The following is a 19,993-nucleotide window of genomic DNA, read 5'->3' on the forward strand; positions in this document are numbered from 1 at the left end:
TGTGAACATAGTTTATTTAGAGTTTCTTTTTTACATTAATGGTATATTTTTTTACAGTAAGATGCCCAAATTTTTATTTGAGACTCGCCGAACGGCATTGAATTCACAGATAAAAAAGATGTGGGTTCAACTTTCATTTTGGAACAATTTTTCAAGCAAGGGAAGGGAATGATCTGAGCATGCAGGAGGACTGACCCATCATAAACCTTTGTCGCTGTGCTGAAGAAAAAGGTACAGAACCACATTATTTAATTAATTAGCTGCATGTTCTCCTGTCCCCCCCCCCCCCCCCCCCCCCCCCCGGCCCCACGAGACTGTCTTAGCTGTTATTTTCGTTAAGGAGTGTGCACGTACAGCATGCACGCCTCGTGCACGAGCCTACTATTGAAGCTGCTGTTACGCTTTTGGCCTGAGGGGGCAATCGCGAGCATAAAAACTCAAAACTTTGTAAAGTCCCTTTAAGGTGATCAGGTGTTACCTTGCTGCCTCCATCTGCAGCTTCTGATCCTGCAGCTGCAGCAGAGGATGAGCTGCAGTTCTCCGGTTCTCCAGCAGGGGGCTTCTCAGCTCCAGACAGCTGCACACAGAAAGGAAACCAGACCGTGTCTGACCCGGTTCTGATCCAGTCCTGCAGGTTCGTCTCCTGTTTCTGAGGTTGCTTACAGTCAGGCCCAGACTCAAGACGTTTATTGTTGTGAAAGTAAAAAACGTAGCAGATTACAATCAGCTCATTTTACTGCATGTTCTGATTTGATGTTCTTTTGGCTTTCACTTTTGGGGGTAAAGCAAGTTTGGAGTTATTAATCTGAACAGGTTTTACTCCAGTGTGATGATTTACCACAAAAATCACCTCTAAAAGGTTCATTTCTCCACCTGCATGCTAATCCTGACAGCTTTTAAGCAGGTCACGTTACTCTGGGACTGCTGAAAACCCCTGAAACTGAGCATTCCTCCTCCAAGCTGCACACGAACATCCTCAGAAGGTCTGGAGCTAAAAACACAAACAGCTTCATTTGAATTCACAGACTGAAATCCTCAGAGACCCATATGAAAGCCTTCAGCCCCTCCTGCTACCATCCCATCACCATGGCAACGCCTCAGGGTGTGATGTGTGTGTGAAGACGAAGACCAGGGAGACAAAGAGCTGAGCTGTTTTCCGTCTGTTAAACAAAGGAAAGCTGAGTTTTCTGGACCGCCTGGATCAGTGGCTCTGATCCAAACCACCTCCATTAAAGCAGCAGCAGCAGCGAGCCGACAAAATGGAGTCCGGCGAGCTGAGACTCAAGATAAGTGTGTGTGTTACCGGCATCGACACGTCTGCACCGCTGCCACCCCGGTGACCCGCAACACCGTTTTAGTTGTTTTAACACGAAAGTTATTTCCTGATGAAGCAGTTTACACGATGTTACCGTAAACTCCCACAGCATTCTGGGAAAATATGTAGGACACTGATTCACAATAAAGTCATTCAATGACTTAAACACCCTCCAGCATTTATTTATTTTTAATGAGTAATTTTTGTAAATTTTTCATTTATTTACTTTTAAAAATATTTAATTTTTGCTGATTCATTATTTTTACTTTAGGAAAAATGTTATTTTGAGGCTCCTGATCTCAGCTTTGGGGATCGGATTTTAGGTTCCTGTTCCTGTTGAAGCCGCACTTCTCCTTAGTCCACACCCTGGACTCACACCACCATCTCAACTCAATTCAAAAATACTTTATTAATCCCAGAGGGAAATTGATTGCTGTAGTAGCTCAGAATAATAATAATAATCAAGTCATCAAAGAGTTGTTGTATATTACAATGGCTGTTGGCAGGAAGGATCTCCAGTAGCGGTCAGTGTTGCAGCCAAACTGAAGAAGCCTCTGACTGAAGACTGGTTTGAATTTCCTCTTTCTCCGTCTCCGTTTTGCTCCCGCTCTGCACCCACGCTTCTTGCGTTTTAGCTCGTTTGGAATTTGTGGCTTCAGTTGAGGTATTATTTCAGCCTTCCCAATGTTAATCAGCTGCTCCCGATTGTAAACCAGCTTGTTGCCATGGTTACGCATCATAACAAATGTTTAAAAAGTGAAAAAATAGCAGTAAAAATCCTCCAAGCTTCACAGCACCAGAAACAGAAAAGTAAAGTGTCCAAAAAATACAGGTTTTCTTGAGAAACTAGAAGAAAAAATGTCCAAAAAAAGGCAAAACTTACATATAGACAACAGAGCTACTCCAACAGGCAGCCACCCAGAGCAGCGCAGTTCCGGAACAGATCTCCTGTCCACATCCTCTACAACCATCGGACCTGCCGCCTCTCCTCCACTGAACTTCACCCAGTCCACCACTGCTAAGAACTGGTTTAAGACCATAAGAACAATTCAAACACCAAGCTTATTGTTCTCTTGGTTCTCTGGTTCCGCCTCGTATTCACGATTGTTTATTCTTCCGTTTTAGATTTCCGGTCCGTTCCTGTTCCTGCTTTTCTGGGTCAGCGCCCTTAGTTTTTCCTTCGCTTCATTTAATAAAATATTTTACTCTTTTACTTGCCTGGTTTTCACGTGTGGTTCTTCACGTCCTGGGTTAAGCCCGCAACATGACAACTCCGCTTCAGTGGCCATGTTTATGACAAACTCAGCGGTGTGGTGTGTGGCGTACGCTGCTCAGCGCTGATTGGCTCGGTTGGTATTCACAGGGGGCGGGGTTATTGACTAGGAGAGTTCCCAGACCCTTAGAGGAGGAGTCTGGCAGGCCAGGCTAACGCGTGTCAGCTTTGTTTCCATGTTAGTGTCTCCTTATTCTGAACGGTGGCTGAGAAGTGAAAAGAGGAACCGATTCTTTATTTTGATGCCGGCATTCTGAGCCAACTCTGCTACCCGGCAACAGCCAATCACAGAGCAGCTTTAAAACACCAACTGTCTGCCTGGGAGTCTGCTCTGAGCAGGAAAGGAGATGTGGACCCTGCAGTAAAATCAAGCCTTGAAGGCTATTTAACAAACGGATGATCGTTTTGGTTCTGATCGGTTCTGGGAAACTAAAAATAATGGACCACAACTTTCTGCCTAAGCAAAAGGGCAGAAGATGGAGCTCAGGTTCTCACTTACATGCACAAAAAAAAAAACCAAAAGCCGGTTTTAAAAACTTTTCGTCACATCACAAAAAAAAAAATCGCCATTTCTGCAGGCGAGACTCTTTTCCTTCAGTTTCTGAAATCAGCTGATTCATGTGGGCCCGGAGCCGGCAGCCAGACCCGCCCGGAGCCCAACACCAGAATTTCATCAAAGCAGAAACCAGAATCTCTGCTTCCTGCAGCCAATCGCGTAATCAGACTGAAGTATGGAACCAAACCGGTCGGACCAGAACCGGCTCCAGACTGGAAGCTTCAGAGGAAACCTCCAGTTCTGCGGTCTCGCTGCTGGAGGTCTGAAATCACCTCGTTTGTTTTTCTGTTTTAAATGAAGACTGAATGAAAGCGGCGACAGAAGCAGCTGTGAGTATCTGGGATTAGATTAACAAGCCTGAACATGAGCAGATTAAACGCTCAGCCTCCAGTTTCCCCAATCCAGCAACTTCCTGTTTTTGTTTCATGTGTTTAAAGTCAGCAGGTTCAGCTGAACGGGACGCGCGTGGGTTTCATCACCTTCAACACCACAGCTCCAGATTATCATCAGAGACGGACCTCGTGTCCTCACCAAGACTCGAAGACACACGGTCAAGATCAAGAAAACGGACAAAACCTCTCCGCACCACCTCCAGCAGCTCTTAACTCATGCAAACGGGAAGCATTTTCCTGTTATTCAGGATGGAAGTTCGACCTGTGAGCCCGTCCTGCACCAGCAGCCCTGCGACTGTCCAATCAGAATCTAACGACTATGTCTGAGGAAGTGCAGCTGAAGGCTTGAGTCGTGGAAGCAAGAATTCCCAATCCAGATCCCACCTGGATGCATCTGTGCAGACGTTTTCCAGAAACAGACTTGGGAAGCATCTCATCTCACTCCTTTTACTTTTTATTTTTACTTTAGAATAATCCTCCTCTGGAAATAATCCTTTGGCTCAAATGACAACTTTTCTAAATATCTTATTTTTTCAGATTCACGCAAAGAAACATCTAAAAAACACAGAAATCCACTTATTTCTGTTAGTTTCGCACATTCCTGATTTTACAGGAGATTCATTTTAACATCAAATCGACACAATCAGAGCAGAAACGCTCAGAATGAGTCTCCCTGAAGAAGCGTCTGATGACAGCCATCGGACGGAGACCGAGCTGGAGGAGGGCGAGGAACGGGACCTCCAGGAGCTGAGCAGCAAACGCGTTCAGACGGAGACAAGGACCATCAGCCCCCTGACGCTCTTCAAAGAAGACTTCAACCAGCTCAAAGAGGAAATGGGGAGAAAGTTTAAAGTCAAGGTCGCAAATCCGACCACGGAGAAGCTGGTTAGGCCTCTGAGTCTGAGTCATCTCAAAGAGGACCTGAACCAGCTCAAGGAGGACATCTCCAGTGTCTTCAGAATCAACGTTTCAAAAGACCAAGAGAAGAAAGACGAACGCCAGCAGGACAACTCCAAAACCTCCAAAACCAACGAGGCCTTCAGGAATCTGTTCAGGGGGGACAGAACTCCGAAGGCACAAGACACCAAGGAGAGCTTCAGTGGAACCAAGCAGAACCCAAACATCACGGAGAACAACGTGAGCAAGTCTAGGAACAGAGAGACGAACGGCCCTGAGAGGAGGAGATGTGCGGAAACACAGCAGAGCTGGAGGACGCCGGCGCCACAGACAGGTACCACAGCGGTGTTGTTATCAGCTGCAACCGTGGCTCTGAGCGCCAACGCGGGTTTGAGCCAAACGCAGACGTCCGTGCTGCACGCTTCACGCGTTTGATGCGTTCCAGATCGTGCTCCTGCTGCTGATCAGAAACACGGGAGCAAAGAACTGAATTCTGGTGTTCCTCTTTTAGCAGGAGGAGAACTGGAGACTCCAAACGTTGGAATAAACCTGTTCACGCTGACTCCCAGGTGAGTTAAATCAGTCGGACCAGAACCAGAATAAAATCACTGAGATGACGTTCTGGTTCTGCTCCTACAGGGTTCAGACAGCAGGAGACGTGTGGTCGCCTAAAAACTGTGAGTTCTCCCACCTTCTACATCCTTGTGTGTGCGTGTGTGTGTGTGTGTGTGTGTGTGAGTGTCCGTGCATGTGTGTGTGTGTGTGTGTGTGTGTGTGTCCTGTCACTGTGACACGATTGATGATGCGCCCTGGCTAGTTGGCCAAGGGAGATCGCTGTTTGGCTGACTGAAGAAGTCAGCATTGACGGCTTCAGCAACGCTGTGCCACTCCGTGGATTTTCTCTTATTTGTTTTGCAAAAGCACTTCCTTTCATTTCTCCACCTCACCCACAGGTACCTCAACTTCTGCTTCTGCAGTGTTGGGAGTAACGCCGTTTAAATTTAACGGCGTTCTTTTTTAGGTAACGGAATAATCGAATTAATTACTTTTCCCGCCGTTGCAACGCCGTTACCGTTACTGGGGACGGAAGGTTGTGCGTTACTATGTGCTTGTCGAACGTTGAGCAGCAGCGTGAGGCTTTCTGACCGCCACACTTCAGCTGCAGCCAGGGAGAGAGAGGTCGGTAACGCACTTACAAACACGATGATGATTGGCCGGGTGGGCGGAGACCCTCACCGTCTCAGTCGCTGCCTGCTGTAGACCCAACAGAGCAGTGATGGGAATAACGCCGTTTAAAATAACCACGTTAATAAAAAAATATTTCTTTCTGTAACGAGCAAATTAATTAATTACCGTCTTCTTTTAACAAAACGATCGTTTCTGTTACTGATAAGGAAATGCGTGCGTTAAGCAGCGCGGTGTATTGAAGCTGTCATCAGCTGATCAGGAGCTGAAGAGGAGGATGTTTCCATCCAAGCGCATCACGGCCGTGAAGAACGAGGAAGACGTGATGAATATCTACGGCTGCAGGTGCGGGTCTGCAGCCGTGTCCTTCTTAGCGTGACAGCGGGACGTCCCGAAGGTCCGCTCACCTGTTCACCGCTCAGACGTCCTGATCTTCTACCTTCCTAGATCATCCAGCTGTAACCTGTTTCTGATCATGTGTTCAGTCCCGCTGTAACACTGATGCATCAGTCTCAGACGTCATGGAGCTCAGGTGTTATCAGAACTACCTGTGTGTGTTCACCACCCAGCTGCAGCTCTTCTGTGGTTGGGTCTGACCCACGTTAGTAAATGTAAGTCCTCCATCAGGCTTGTGCCTCTTCTAGTGTCATTTTAAAGGATTTTATTTATTTATTTAACCGTTACTAGATTACCAGCAACAGAAATGCTGCTAAAAACACACAATTATGTGAAGCTGGAAAAATTAGAATACTGTGCAAAATTACATTTATTTCTGTAATTTAACTAGACCGAGAGACCATTTAAAGGCTCATGAACCTTTACAGGTGTTTCTATTTGCTATTTTAAATTTTAGCTGATTGAGGTCTTGTTAAATATCACACAGTGACCTTTTAATAGTCTAGATAATTGTAATGTTCCTGTTAGTAGTTCCTCCTGTTAAGTGCTTATTTATTTAAATTATTCAGGTTTATAAAAACATTTGGACATTTTATTATGTTCCAGGCATTTATATTTCACTATTGTAGTAATTTTTGCATGCTTTAATGAAAAAAGTAACTAAGTAGTTATTTTTCTTAGTAATTAGTTACTTTTATAATCTTGTAACTCAGTTAGTAACTGAGTTACTTTTTTGACAAAGTAATCAGTAACTAAAACTAATTACTTTCTTAAAGTAACGTTCCCAACAGTGTGCTTCTGTGAAATAACGCTTCCTTCATCTGCGGTCGTGATCGAAATGCTGCAACAGCCGGCTTATGTATATGCGTGAGGTCCACAAGGCACTCTGCAGTGACCATTTATGGCAGTAAGTGGGCGTGGTGAGGGCGGGATGTGACTAAAAAGCAGCTGAGAAACATTATCGTTAGTCTCGTTGTTTTGTCTCGCTTATTATAAAGAAGCAGAAACTAGAAATGTTGTCTCCAGCTCGTAGTTTCCGTTAGTTTCTCACACAGTAACCGTTTCCATCAGTGACTAAAAGGTCGAGGGGGTTCGACACGTACGTGAGCCTTGAGGGGGACCATCAGACCAGGAGGACTCTGACTGTTCCTTCTTGTTGGTTTTGAAAGATTTGGAACAAATTATTGTTGATGCTTCATTAGATTTTATGGTTCTCGGTTCTTTTTAACCAACAGTTGCCACCTATCTGACCCTTGACCCCAACACCGCCTACCCAGAGCTTCGATTAGCAGAGGGCAACAGGAAGGCGATTCGCGACTGGATGGCGCCTCCACCCCCGGAACACCCGGATCGGTTTGTGGAGTGTCCTCAGGTCCTGTGCAGGGAGGGGCTACTGGACTCGGTTTACTGGGAGGTGGTGTGGACCGGCGGAGTGGACATCGGAGTTACCTACAACAGCATCTCCAGGTACAAGGACACGACCAGCTGCATTCTGGGACACAACGAGCAGTCCTGGAGTCTGGAGTGCGCAGAGGGATGCTACACGCCGTGCCATGGCAACAGGAGGTTCAAGTCCGTCTCACCTGAACCCTTCAGCCACAGGGTCGGGGTGTACCTCAACTGGCCTGCAGGAACTCTGTCCTTCTACTGCATCTCTCAGGACGCCATGGTTCACCTGCACACCTTCAGCTCCACCTTCTCAGAGCCGCTGTACCCTGGATTCTGGGTGTGGTCCTTAGACGGCTCTGTGGCGCTGTGTCAGGTGGAGCTGGAGTGGGAGCGACAGCTGCGGTGAAGCTGCAGATGTGTTTCTACGTGTGGTGCTCATGCAAGCTGTTATTCAGTGAAAGCAGACCAACAGCAGAATCTGGGAAGTACTGCTCACAAGCGAGTCCAGAACATGCAGCTGAAGAGTCCAACTAACTCAGAACGCTGCAGAAGCATCACAGGATGGTCTGGTTTCTAGAAGGACAGCAAAGAAGATACATCGCCCCAATAAACCGGTGGGGAACAGACTGAAGGTCCGGGGATCGGACTAGGGTTGTCACGTTAACCGGTGTAGCGTAAACCCCGGTAAAAAAAGTTGACAAAATATTAACTGTCTTGTTTTTTAAAACTATATTATCTCGGTGGATTACCGTGGCTGTGGTGTAGGCGCGGTGACCCTTACCAGCCACCGTATCATCGGCTGAAGTTGCCGGCGGCACATGCGCACTTTGTTGTTTACAACCAAAACTTCCTCGAAGCTAAAGCTGAAATAATGGCCAAAGGAGGAGACGGCAGCGCTCAGGAGGACATTTATTATCACTCAGAGAAGACAAAGTGGGAAGTACGGGCATCTTTTGGATATTTGAAGAATGCCGAGGGACAGCTGATAGAAGACGGCTATCCTGTTTGCAGCACGTGCAGAAAAAGTGTCTGTGAAAGGCAGCAACGCTTCAAATCTCATGACACATCTGCGTGACCATCACCCACAACTCTACAGTCAACGCAAGGCAAGCTAACGTTAGCGCTTTAGCTAAAATGCGTGATCAGAGGATTTGGGTTGAGGGAGAATGCAACGAGTCGCTATATAAAGCAGCCGCAGCGCCGCTACCTGCATATAAACCGTGTCGCGGACACCGCCATGTTGAAATGACGCTATGCATTACGGGGCTCCCAGGGGCAGATAAGAGTTGGTCTCTCTCCGAGAATAATTATGAATTTAACAACGATTACTGCCTGATGACATTTTCCCACATCTGCAAAGCTCACTGGAAGGACACAAACCGAGGACAATATTCTCCTGATATAGGGTTTATTACTCAAGTAAGGGTACAAAAGTATCTGATTAGAAGGCTACTTGAGTACTGAGTATCATCTGGTCTAATATTTTTAAAATGATGACATCAAACAGACATAAAATAAGAAGTTATGGGCAAATATTGGTATTTTAAAGACTGAAGGGGAAAAATGTAAACAAATAAACAACATAATTACAAAATAACACATTTTAGGCAAAATTTAGACACAAACTGAGGACAATATTTTCCTGATATACAGGGTTTATGTAGTTGTCTGGAAATGTAAGAAGTTTTAAAAAAAAGTACCGCGATAATACCGAAAACCGTGATAATTTTGGTCACAATAACCGTGAGGTTATATTTTCACACCGTGACGACCCTAGATCGAACTACCGAGGACTGGATCATTCAAAACATCTGGAGAAGAACACGTGAGAGCTCCCATCAGTCCTGTGTCCTGCACCAGTGAAGCTTCCCGAGACAATCTGGCAAACTCCAGAAGCTGAACTCTGGTGCTCAGCAGAAGCTGGTGGACAGCAGGTCAGGATGAGCTACAGATCAACGAAAACCCCAAAGCAGCAAACGGTGGCAAGTTCAGCAGATCTGACCTGCAGCTGGGTCTCCTGACTCCCTCGGACCTCCTGCAGCTCCTTCTCCAGCTGCTCCAGACGAGCCACATGCATCTGCAACACACACACACACACACACACACACACACACACACACACACACACACACACACACACACACACACACACACACACACACACACACACACACACACACACACACACAGTCAGTTTTCCTTTCTCTGGTTTCTGCATCTGTGACAAACATCTGGAGACACGACCAGATGTTTTTCCCTCCCGCCTCACCTGCGTCCTGTGCACCATCTCCTCGTTAGTGCCGAAGCGTTCCTCCATCACCGATCGGACCCGCTGAACCTCAAACTCCAGCTGCTGCCGGATCAGATCCATCTGTAGGGAAAACTGCAGCAGAGGTCAGAGGTCAGACCGACAGTCACAAAAACTACAAATAAATAGAATCGTCTGTTACCGAGGTGATGAATTGTTTGGACTTCCTGGTTGGCTGAGGACTCTTCCGGGCTCATTCTCGTTAGGAAACAGATATTAGGTCTCTGCCGAGTCAGGCTTTAAAACTAATCCTGCATTTAATGTGCTTCCCAAGTCGGGATTTAAATTTGGCAAAGATGAAATTTCCAGTTGCAATCCATAAAACTGGAAAAACATGTTGGAAGATTTGAAGTTCCATTTAGGAAGTCAGAAGCAGACATTTTCACCTTCTCAGTGACCCAGTGGTAGAGTATCCGCTCAGTCAGTCAGTCAATCAGTCAATCAATCAACCAACCAATCAATCAATCAATCAATCAATCAGTCAATCAATCAATCAGATTTTATTTATGAAGCACTTTTCAAGCAAAGTGCTTTACAGAAAGACCCCAAATTCCCATAACAGTTTAAAAACATTAACACACACACACACACACACACACACACACACACACACACACACACACACACACACACACACACACACACACACACACACACACCAGTAACAATTTATATTCAGCTGAGTCCAGATGAGCCAAGTAAGGTGAGGCAAGCAAACGCCATCAGAGGAGCCGTCTGCCCCGGCAGCATCAGGTCTTCCACACTAAGTCAGGGCGCTGAGAGGAGGGGGAGCATAGACCCCCACCTCCACTTAAACACTACCTACATGTAGAGCGCCCAGGAAGCTACAGTCGACCACCGCCCCCGGGGCAGAGGGCTCCTACAGAGAAAACTCTGAGCCCTGGGACCGGGAGATTGGGGTACAGACCCCGGTCAGGTCTGACCTCCGATCGGGACCCACTCGGCTTTAAGGGGTTGGATGGGGGGGGGGGGTGTAAACCACCAAATAGTTCCAGATCCCCACGAGGACGGGGCAAATGTGGAGATGACTCCACCAGTGTGTGATGAAGACTAGGACCTTTAACTTCTGGCTGTGCTCAGACTAGCTGCTAGCTTAACAGTCCTAGAGGACATATGCTCTATTTCTCTAAACAGAGTCTTTTCAGAGGGCTAGCTACAACACATAGGACAGGAAACACTTTGAACTGCCCCGCTTCCTGTTAGCGTCTTACTGTCACCATTTAAAACCCAGTGACAGAGGGCGGAGCTTAACTCAACTGCTTTTTTTAGGATGTTTGGGAGTGTTTGAGCGTTTTCCCGCGTCTCACCATGTCGATGCGAGGCAGCTGGGCCAGCTTCTGTGACAGCACCTCCAGCTGGCTGAAGTACCAGCAGCGTTCCCGTTCCTCACGGTCGATCTCTCCCAGAAGAAGATTCCTACAGAAGAGTTTATTTGGTCAAACCAGCCTCTTCCTGTCTGGACCGAAGGTCGCATCGCTCCCACGTGCACCCCACCTCTCTTTGTACAGCTCCTCCAGGTGATGGTCGCTCAGCCGTCCATCTGCTCCACTGATCACTGCTGTTTTGGGCGGAGCTCCGTCCAGGAAGTGATGCGGCAGCATGATGGCCGCGGCGTCCCCGCTGGATGACACGCCCTGACGTGACGTCACTCGGAGAGGGCTCCTGGCTCGGTTCGCCACCGAGGAGGAGGAGGAGCAGCAGGAGGACGAAGGCAGAGCCAAGTGGTCGCCTAACTCCACACCAATGGCAGGCCCCACCCCTGAGACACCTGTTAGCCCCGCCCCTCCCAGACCAGCTGTCAGCAGCCGCAGGTTGTGAGGTTGGTGCTTGAGTTCATAGTAGTTGGTGAGGTCCATATGGAGCTCTGCAGGAGGAAGAGGAGGATGAAGATGCCAGTTATCTTTATTTTGTTTATTTTACAGCTGATTTTTATCCCTTTATAATAAAAACACTAAAATGTTCGGTTTCTCTGTCACTGGGAGAACTGGTTTTCTGCTCTGGCTGCTGCTTAACTGGACTAACGAGTAAAACTCTGAGCGATCCAAAGGGATCTTTCGTTGATGTCAGCATAGTTGACTGAGTAATGATCTTAATGATGTCTGGATTTGGGATTTTAAAGGTTAACTCTGTTCTGGTTTTAAGACTTTGGTCGACTTGGTCGTGTTTGTAAAACACCTTCAGCTCGCTGAAACTTTTAATAAAGTTTTAACGAGATGTTTTAATAGTTATGTTGTCTTTTAGCCGTTAACCTTTTTGAGAATTTACTCGTTTTGCATTATTTTAATCACGCTTTCCATCTGTTTGCACTTGTTTTTAGAGCCTTTTATAACAATTAACCCCATTTTAAATCCACTATCATGTTTCTCATGTTATCCCCTCCACATTTAACACCTCCTGTGGGACGTAACCAACAACATGATGATGTCAGCGGTAAAAACGGTTAAAATGTTTGATTAGTGAGTTATTTATCTGTGTGTGTGTGTGTGGGGGGGGGGGGGGATGAGTCATTAACAACAGCTGCAGAAGTAAGTTTTCATTAAATGTCATCATATTATCTAAAATATTACTAGAAATGCAACCTTGCAGTCCAATTAAAAAAAAAACTTCTAATTTTGTCTCGTCTGGAGCTGAAAAACCAAATTTAGTTCTTCAATTAGATCTCAACTACAGCGTGAGTCTGATGTAGACGTCAGCATTAACCCTGAATAATCCTTCAAAATGGTATAAATGCATCCTTTTATTATCATTGTTCCAGAAATGCGTTTTGACGGATTCGGAGTGGGATCAGGTTCATTCAGCCTTAAATGGGTCAATAAATAATAACATTGATTCCCATTTAAAGAAACATTTTACCCCAAACCGCTAACGTGGCTTTTGTTCTGTTTTACACCTTCACTGCTTCAGATCTTCTTCGGGTATAAAACTAAAAAATAAACCAGAATGTTACATCAATATCGCCAAACAAATCCAGAAAGTAAAATCTTTTACAAACAAAAATCCCAACGTGCTTCCAAATAAAAACAAATAGTAACAACACAAACAATAATAATGATGATAATAATGATCATTATTATTAGAAATAAAGGCCAGAGGTGCCACAATAAACTACAAGCGGATAAAGGAGTAGCTTACATAATACAGTGTGTTTAAAACAATGATTGTACTGAAATTAAAATCTAACGCTGGTCTGGTTAAACGGAACTGTTGGGCTGAAATGTTCAGACTTAACCAGCTCAGATGGATCTGGTGCTCAAAGGTCGAGGAAGAGCAGGTCCAAATCCGTCAGACGTCAACAAACTCATTTAAGGTCTCTCAGACCAACATTTAGATTGAACAGATTTGGTGATGGAGGCATTTAATCTACATTCAGAAAGACGGCAGACATGAACCCGGTTGAATCTGATCCTGTTTCATGATTCTGGTCTCTGGTTTGCAGCTGCAGAAAGCAGACCTCCTGAAGAAGGTTTTCATGTCTAATAAATGTTTTAAAACCAAATCAAACCTTTGAGCTGATGAAGAACGTCGCTCCTCCCAGACGATGCCAGGGTTCCCGCCTCCTGCTCCAGTTTACTCTGAAGCTGCTTCAGAACCTCCTGCATAAGAGGAGGAGCCACAGAGTTAAACCCAGACAGGAATAATCCCCTCACCCAAAAATTAAAAACTCATGAAAAAGGATCGATCGTCATCCTGCAGACCCACCCTCTGCTGTAGAACCACCTACTGCTGTAGACCCACCCGCTGATGCAGACACACCTGCTGCTGCAGACACACCTGCTGCTGCAGACCCACTCGCTGATGCAGACACACCTGCTGCTGCAGACCCACCCGTAGCTGCAGACCCATCCTCTGCTGTAGACCCACCTACTGCTGAAGACCCACCTGCTGCTGCAGACCCACCTACTGCTGCAGACCCACTCGCTGATGCAGACACACCTGCTGCTGCAGACACACTTACTGCTACAGACCCACCTGCTGCTGCAGACCCACCTACTGCTACAGACCCACCTGCTGCTGCAGACCCACCTACTGCTACAGACCCACCTACTGCTGTAGACCCACCTGCTGCTGCAGACCCACCTACTGCTACAGACCCACCTACTGCTGTAGACCCACCTGCTGCTGCAGACCCACCTACTGCTACAGACCCACCTGCTGCTGCAGACACACCTGCTGCTGCAGACCCACCTACTGCTACAGACCCACCTGCTGCTGCAGACCCACCTACTGCTGTAGACCCACCTGCTGCTGCAGACCCACCTACTGCTACAGACCCACCTACTGCTGTAGACCCACCTGCTGCTGCAGACCCACCTACTGCTACAGACCCACCTGCTGCTGCAGACCCACCTACTGCTGTAGACCCACCTGCTGCTGCAGACCCACCTACTGCTACAGACCCACCTGCTGCTGCAGACACACCTGCTGCTGCAGACACACCTGCTGCTGCAGACACACTTACTGCTACAGACCCACCTGCTGCTGCAGACCCACCTACTGCTACAGACCCACCTGCTGCTGCAGACCCACCTACTGCTACAGACCCACCTACTGCTGTAGACCCACCTGCTGCTGCAGACCCACCTACTGCTACAGACCCACCTACTGCTGTAGACCCACCTGCTGCTGCAGACCCACCTACTGCTACAGACCCACCTGCTGCTGCAGACACACCTGCTGCTGCAGACCCACCTGCTGCTGCAGACCCACCTACTGCTACAGACCCACCTGCTGCTGCAGACCCACCTACTGCTACAGACCCACCTGCTGCTGCAGACCCACCTACTGCTACAGACCCACCTACTGCTGTAGACCCACCTGCTGCTGCAGACCCACCTACTGCTACAGACCCACCTGCTGCTGCAGACACACCTACTGCTACAGACCCACCTGCTGCTGCAGACCCACCTACTGCTGCAGACCCACCTGCTGATGCAGACACACCTGCTTATGGAGACCCACCTACTGCTGCAGACCCACCTACTGCTGTAGACCCACCTACTGCTGTAGACCCACCTGCTGCTGCAGACCCACCTACTGCTACAGACCCACCTGCTGCTGCAGACACACCTGCTGCTGCAGACCCACCTACTGCTACAGACCCACCTACTGCTGTAGACCCACCTGCTGCTACAGACCCACCTGCTGCTACAGACCCACCTGCTTCTGCAGACCCACCTACTGCTACAGACCCACCTACTGCTGTAGACCCACCTGCTGCTGCAGACCCACCTACTGCTACAGACCAACCTACTGCTGTAGACCCACCTGCTGCTGCAGACCCACCTACTGCTACAGACCCACCTGCTGCTGCAGACACACCTGCTGCTGCAGATCCACCTGCTGCTGCAGACCCACCTACTGCTACAGACCCACCTGCTGCTGCAGACCCACCTACTGCTGCAGACCCACCTGCTGATGCAGACACACCTGCGTATGCAGACCCACCTACTGCTGCAGACCCACCTACTGCTACAGACCCACCTACTGCTGTAGACCCACCTGCTGCTGCAGACCCACCTACTGCTACAGACCCACCTGCTGCTGCAGAAACACCTGCTGCTGCAGACCCACCTACTGCTACAGACCCACCTACTGCTGTAGACCCACCTGCTGCTACAGACCCACCTGCTGCTACAGACCCACCTGCTGCTGCAGACCCACCTGCTGCTGCAGACCCACCTACTGCTGCAGACCCACCTGCTGCTGCAGACCCACCTACTGCTGTAGACCCACCTACTGCTACAGACCCACCTACTGCCGTAGACCCACCTGCTGCTGCAGACCCACCTACTGCTACAGACCCACCTGCTGCTGCAGACACACCTGCTGCTGCAGACCCACCTACTGCTACAGATCCACCTACTGCTGTAGACCCACCTGCTGCTACAGACCCACCTGCTGCTACAGACCCACCTGCTGCTGCAGACCCACCTACTGCTACAGACCCACCTGCTGCTGCAGACCCACCTGCTGCTGCAGACCCACCTACTGCTGCAGACCCACCTACTGCTACAGATCCACCTACTGCTGTAGACCCACCTGCTGCTACAGACCCACCTGCTGCTACAGACCCACCTGCTGCTACAGACCCACCTGCTGCTGCAGACCCACCTGCTGCTGCAGACCCACCTGCTGCTACAGACCCACCTGCTGCTGCAGACCCACCTGCTGCTGCAGACCCACCTACTGCTGTAGACCCACCTGCTGCTACAGACCCACCTACTGCTACAGACCCACCTGCTGCTGCAGACCCACCTGCTGCTGCAGACCCACCTACTGCTACAGACCCACCTGCTGCTGCAGACCCACCTGCTGCTGCAGACCCACCTACTGCTGCAGATCCAAATGATTAAAATAATAAAATCTGATGCTGACTTTTACTAAATATTAACTCATCTTGGACCTTTTTTGGCAGCAGAATGCAAACATCATTAAAAATGTGGCTCCACGAACCTTCATGCCAAACGTCTCTGTCTCCAGTTTGGACAGATGGTTGGAGTTGTCCTCCAGCTCCCTCCTCAGGTGGGAGTTCTCCTTGCGGAGAACCTCCACCTGGTGGGCCAGCTGGTCGTAAGAAGCCATGGCGTTGGCCATCTTTAGTCTCTGTAGCGCCTCCTGCAGGAGAATACACCACCAGGAAATGGTCAGAACTACATCATCACTGATGCTGCAAACTGAAACAGAAGAAAATTAAATCCCTTCTTGTCCAAATCAGCCAATCGGGACGCCCCAATTCAAAGTGAAACAGGAAGTGAGTTATAGTGATGCCTCATCTTTGGTTTTATGAACGTTTCATCACTCAGACATGTATGCATCTGCTCAGGCCAGTTTCTCCTGCTGACTTTCTGCTGCTTTTGTGGCTAACTTCATCCATCTTTTGTGTCCTTGTTGCCCTGGTTTTTGTTTTCTGCAGTCCCAGTCTGTTATAGGATTTTCTCTTGTGCAGTTGTCTGTTACAGCTCAAGGATGCCATAGACATAAGGAGACGTGGTCACAAAACCATGAACAGAGACGATGGAGTATGCACATTGGATCATGCATGGGACGGTGCCATCAGCACGGAGGACGTAGGCAGCAGAGGGAGACATCGTCCTCCATCACCGGTGTAACGGAATGAAATGACTGTTTTCCACCCAAAAGTCATTTTTCCCTCTCCTCTGATACAGAACTAGTCTGCATGAGATACGGCCTCAAGGTCTCATGCATTTGCTCTAAACTGTTTTCTTTTCCAGCCCAACAGAAGAATGAAGACAAAGGACTCTTTCTTTTTAATGAATCAAAGAATTCTATAAAGCTAATCAAACAAAGTGTTAGTCAACAAATAAGATGTGAACGATCTGTGAAATCAAAATATGAATTACTTTATTATAATCCTATAGAATATAATAAGTAATATGACTTTAAATGTTTCCACTAGGACTGATCTCACGTAGCGTTAAAACATGACACATTGCTTTACTGATCCAATCAGAATCTGCCAGATCTGACGGAGGCGTGGTTTTGGTGGTGTTTGGTAAATCTGCCATCTTTTCATTCGACCATAAACCAAAACATCTGAAGTATAAAACTATGCCCACGTCATCTCTAACGCCAGTTCAAAGCGTTCTAGAGAAGTTGTCGGAGTGGCCAATCCATAACGTTCCTCTTCTGTCATGACTCCCATCCTTCACCCTCCTCCACTTCCTCATTATACCTTCATTCAGCTCACCTGGTTCCTCTCACCAAGCTCCAGCCAAGCCCTGCTTTCCCCAGCAACCTCTGTCAGCTTCAGTCAGCTCCATTCATTCCACCTGCTCCTGTAATCAGCCTCATCCCATACACCTGCTTCCCCTGCTATAAAAGAACCAGCCATCCAGTCAACAGATGCCAGATTATTACAGCCTTGCCAGTAGTTCTCCAGCCATCCACCCTGCCTGATCTTTGCCTCTGGACCTTGTTTTTTGCCTGACCCCTGTCTTGCTCTCTGCCTGCCACTTTGACCTTAGCCTGCCTCTGGACCTGCCTCAGCCTTGCCCTCCAGGTACCTCTACTTTAAATAAAGACTTTTTTAAAATATATTTTTACTGTGTTGGCGTCTTCACGGGTCTTCTGAGTTCAGTTCTTGACATCTTCAGCCGACAGAACCAACGACAAGCTGGATAAAATCTGTTGCTGTTCCACCTGCTGCAACGGTTCCTTTCAGAATAAAAGCTGAACCATCACGACCCAGGTTTGGGTCTTGTTAGATGCCGATAAACTGTCGTGACCCGGAAGTATCTCAAGACTGGACTGGTCGGCTGCCGCGGCTGTTCTACAAGCTTCGGCTCCACAAAGGTCAAGCTGGACCTTTACATCTCCTGATCTAGACGGGGACTTCCGCTAAGGGTACGTAGACCAACGGAATAGCGTTGAATGGGTTTATGAATCTCCTAACCAAAGCTTAACGCGAAGACATCACCTTCACTTCCCACCAGAACTAATCGTTTCTCCGGATTTGCTGGTTCTGATCAACATCCCACACTACACCATTCTCCGTCTCATTCACCTTAGTTACACCATACATTTAGTGTTAAAGTTAGTCTAGTTTCATTAGTTTAGTAATAAATCTTTAAACCTTTAAAACTTGACTCTCTTCTGTTGTCTCTGAGTGAGTACGAAGTGTTACATAATCCCTGCAATAAAAAGTTCCAATCTTCTGGTTAAACAGTACCCACAGATCCATCAGGTTGATTCCATATTTCCTATGGAATCTCATGGCTCATTAAATAACATGTAAATTAACCCTTTACACCGGAGATCTCTCATGGAGGCTAGGGATACTGGCTGAAACATGTCAGCTTCTAGGTAAACAACTATTACTTTTAGAACTATCTGGAATATTTTTCACTTCCTGGTTTCTGAAACTGGTCTCAGTTCAGTTTCTGAGTCAGAACATGGGAGGAAGGTGGGACCAGTTAGAGACCCAGACGTGAAAATGAAGGTGCTTTGGGACAAAGCTGACAAGAAAGATAAGAATAGAAAACAGAATATTAGCTTTTTTTTGTTGCTATTTCTCATTCCTCTTGGATCGTGGGGGTTTAGGTGGGAGCACCCCCCCCCCCCCCCCCCAAGAGATGTGCCTGGTGAGGAAACCAGGAAGCATCCTACAGCTAATCCAGGAGCTTTTAATCTGAGTTTTTAGAAACGTGTGTACACACCCGTGATGGCAAGCAGCATACACACACACACACACACACACACACACACACACACACACACACACACACACACGCATGCACGCACACAAACACACACGCACACGCACGCACGCACACAAACACACACGCACACGCACGCACGCACACACCCTGATATGTTTTTATCTTAAACTCAGATTATCTGTTCCTCCCACATAAAAATCCACACAGTTTACAGGAAATGACTAAAATAAGAATGGCGCCTGACTTCCTGTTTCGCAGCCTCGCTGGTTCGACCCGGACGTGTGAAATGTGAGGAGCTGATGTGAAAACGGCCGGCCCTCCAGCTGCTCAAAGGTTGGTCTGACGGGGAACATCTGGGTATGCTAGCACTGACTGATGCTGGAGTCTCTTCGTGCTGTTTGCTAAAATTTCTCTGAACTTTCCGCTGAGAAAACAACGTTTCCAGTAAAAACGTAAGGTGAGAAGCACTGAAGTCTGGACAAGAGAGACAAAACTAGATGATTAAGACACTTAAGATGGAGATGCTAGGTTTTCCATTTCAGCTGCACCCTCACACACTAGGAGAACTTCAGCTTTAAGCTTGCTGTACAAACTATTTCACACGTAGAGGACGCATTCAGGGAACAAATACGCATAAATCCAAATATTAACCATCAAACCAACCTGCTTTTGTTCAGATGCAAACCCAGGATGAGCCTGGAGAGAAACATCTCACAGCTCTGGAGGACTAACACACACCATGTTCTGGAAAGATCCTCAGAACCAGAGCTGAGGAACACCAACACCTCAGCACCCTCACCATCAGACCCACAGACCTGGAGCAGGACCAGATCAGGATTCAGACCCACAGACCTGGAGCAGGACCAGATCAGGATTCAGACCCACAGACCTGGAGCAGGACCAGATCAGGATTCAGACCCACAGACCTGGAGCAGGACCAGATCAGGGTTCAGACCCACAGACCTGGAGCAGGACCAGATCAGGATTCAGACCCACAGACCTGGAGCAGGACCAGATCAGGATTCAGACCCACAGACCTGGAGCAGGACCAGATCAGGGTTCAGACCCACAGACCTGGAGCA

The 19,993-nt window shown here is 47.8% G+C and overlaps 3 protein-coding genes across 5 annotated transcripts in view; 2 read left to right on the top strand and 1 right to left on the bottom strand.

Moving 5' to 3' along the window:
- Positions 1 to 19,993, bottom strand: part of apc2 (APC regulator of WNT signaling pathway 2) — a 45,214-nt gene that overhangs the window by 15,720 nt on the left and 9,501 nt on the right. For all 3 annotated transcript variants that reach the window (XM_054751976.2, XM_054751974.2, XM_054751975.2), the window contains exons 2-8: positions 16,186 to 16,347; positions 13,235 to 13,325; positions 11,227 to 11,596; positions 11,040 to 11,148; positions 9,673 to 9,786; positions 9,406 to 9,480; positions 479 to 577 (exon numbers count right to left, since the gene is read on the bottom strand). In XM_054751976.2, coding sequence (XP_054607951.1) covers positions 479 to 577; positions 9,406 to 9,480; positions 9,673 to 9,786; positions 11,040 to 11,148; positions 11,227 to 11,596; positions 13,235 to 13,325; positions 16,186 to 16,326 — 999 coding nt within the window. In that variant the 5' untranslated portion in view covers positions 16,327 to 16,347. The remainder of the gene's footprint in view (positions 1 to 478; positions 578 to 9,405; positions 9,481 to 9,672; positions 9,787 to 11,039; positions 11,149 to 11,226; positions 11,597 to 13,234; positions 13,326 to 16,185; positions 16,348 to 19,993) is intronic.
- On the top strand, positions 2,984 to 8,807 carry LOC107393102 (E3 ubiquitin/ISG15 ligase TRIM25). The gene is made up of 5 exons (XM_015971272.3): positions 2,984 to 3,473; positions 3,582 to 4,767; positions 4,945 to 5,002; positions 5,073 to 5,110; positions 7,250 to 8,807. Exons 2-5 carry the CDS (start codon positions 4,200 to 4,202, stop codon positions 7,807 to 7,809), a joined length of 1,224 nt encoding a protein of 407 aa, XP_015826758.1. The 5' UTR covers positions 2,984 to 3,473; positions 3,582 to 4,199; the 3' UTR covers positions 7,810 to 8,807.
- LOC139071497 (keratin-associated protein 4-8) lies at positions 15,332 to 16,191 on the top strand (the record flags this gene model as incomplete). The annotated part of the gene is made up of 3 exons (XM_070553998.1): positions 15,332 to 15,491; positions 15,622 to 15,761; positions 15,908 to 16,191. Coding segments are annotated over 3 exons (474 nt in total), but the record flags the coding sequence as incomplete, so codon positions are not given.

Source organism: Nothobranchius furzeri, chromosome 8 (genome assembly GCF_043380555.1).
Source record: "Nothobranchius furzeri strain GRZ-AD chromosome 8, NfurGRZ-RIMD1, whole genome shotgun sequence".
NCBI classification, from domain to species: domain Eukaryota; kingdom Metazoa; phylum Chordata; class Actinopteri; order Cyprinodontiformes; family Nothobranchiidae; genus Nothobranchius; species Nothobranchius furzeri.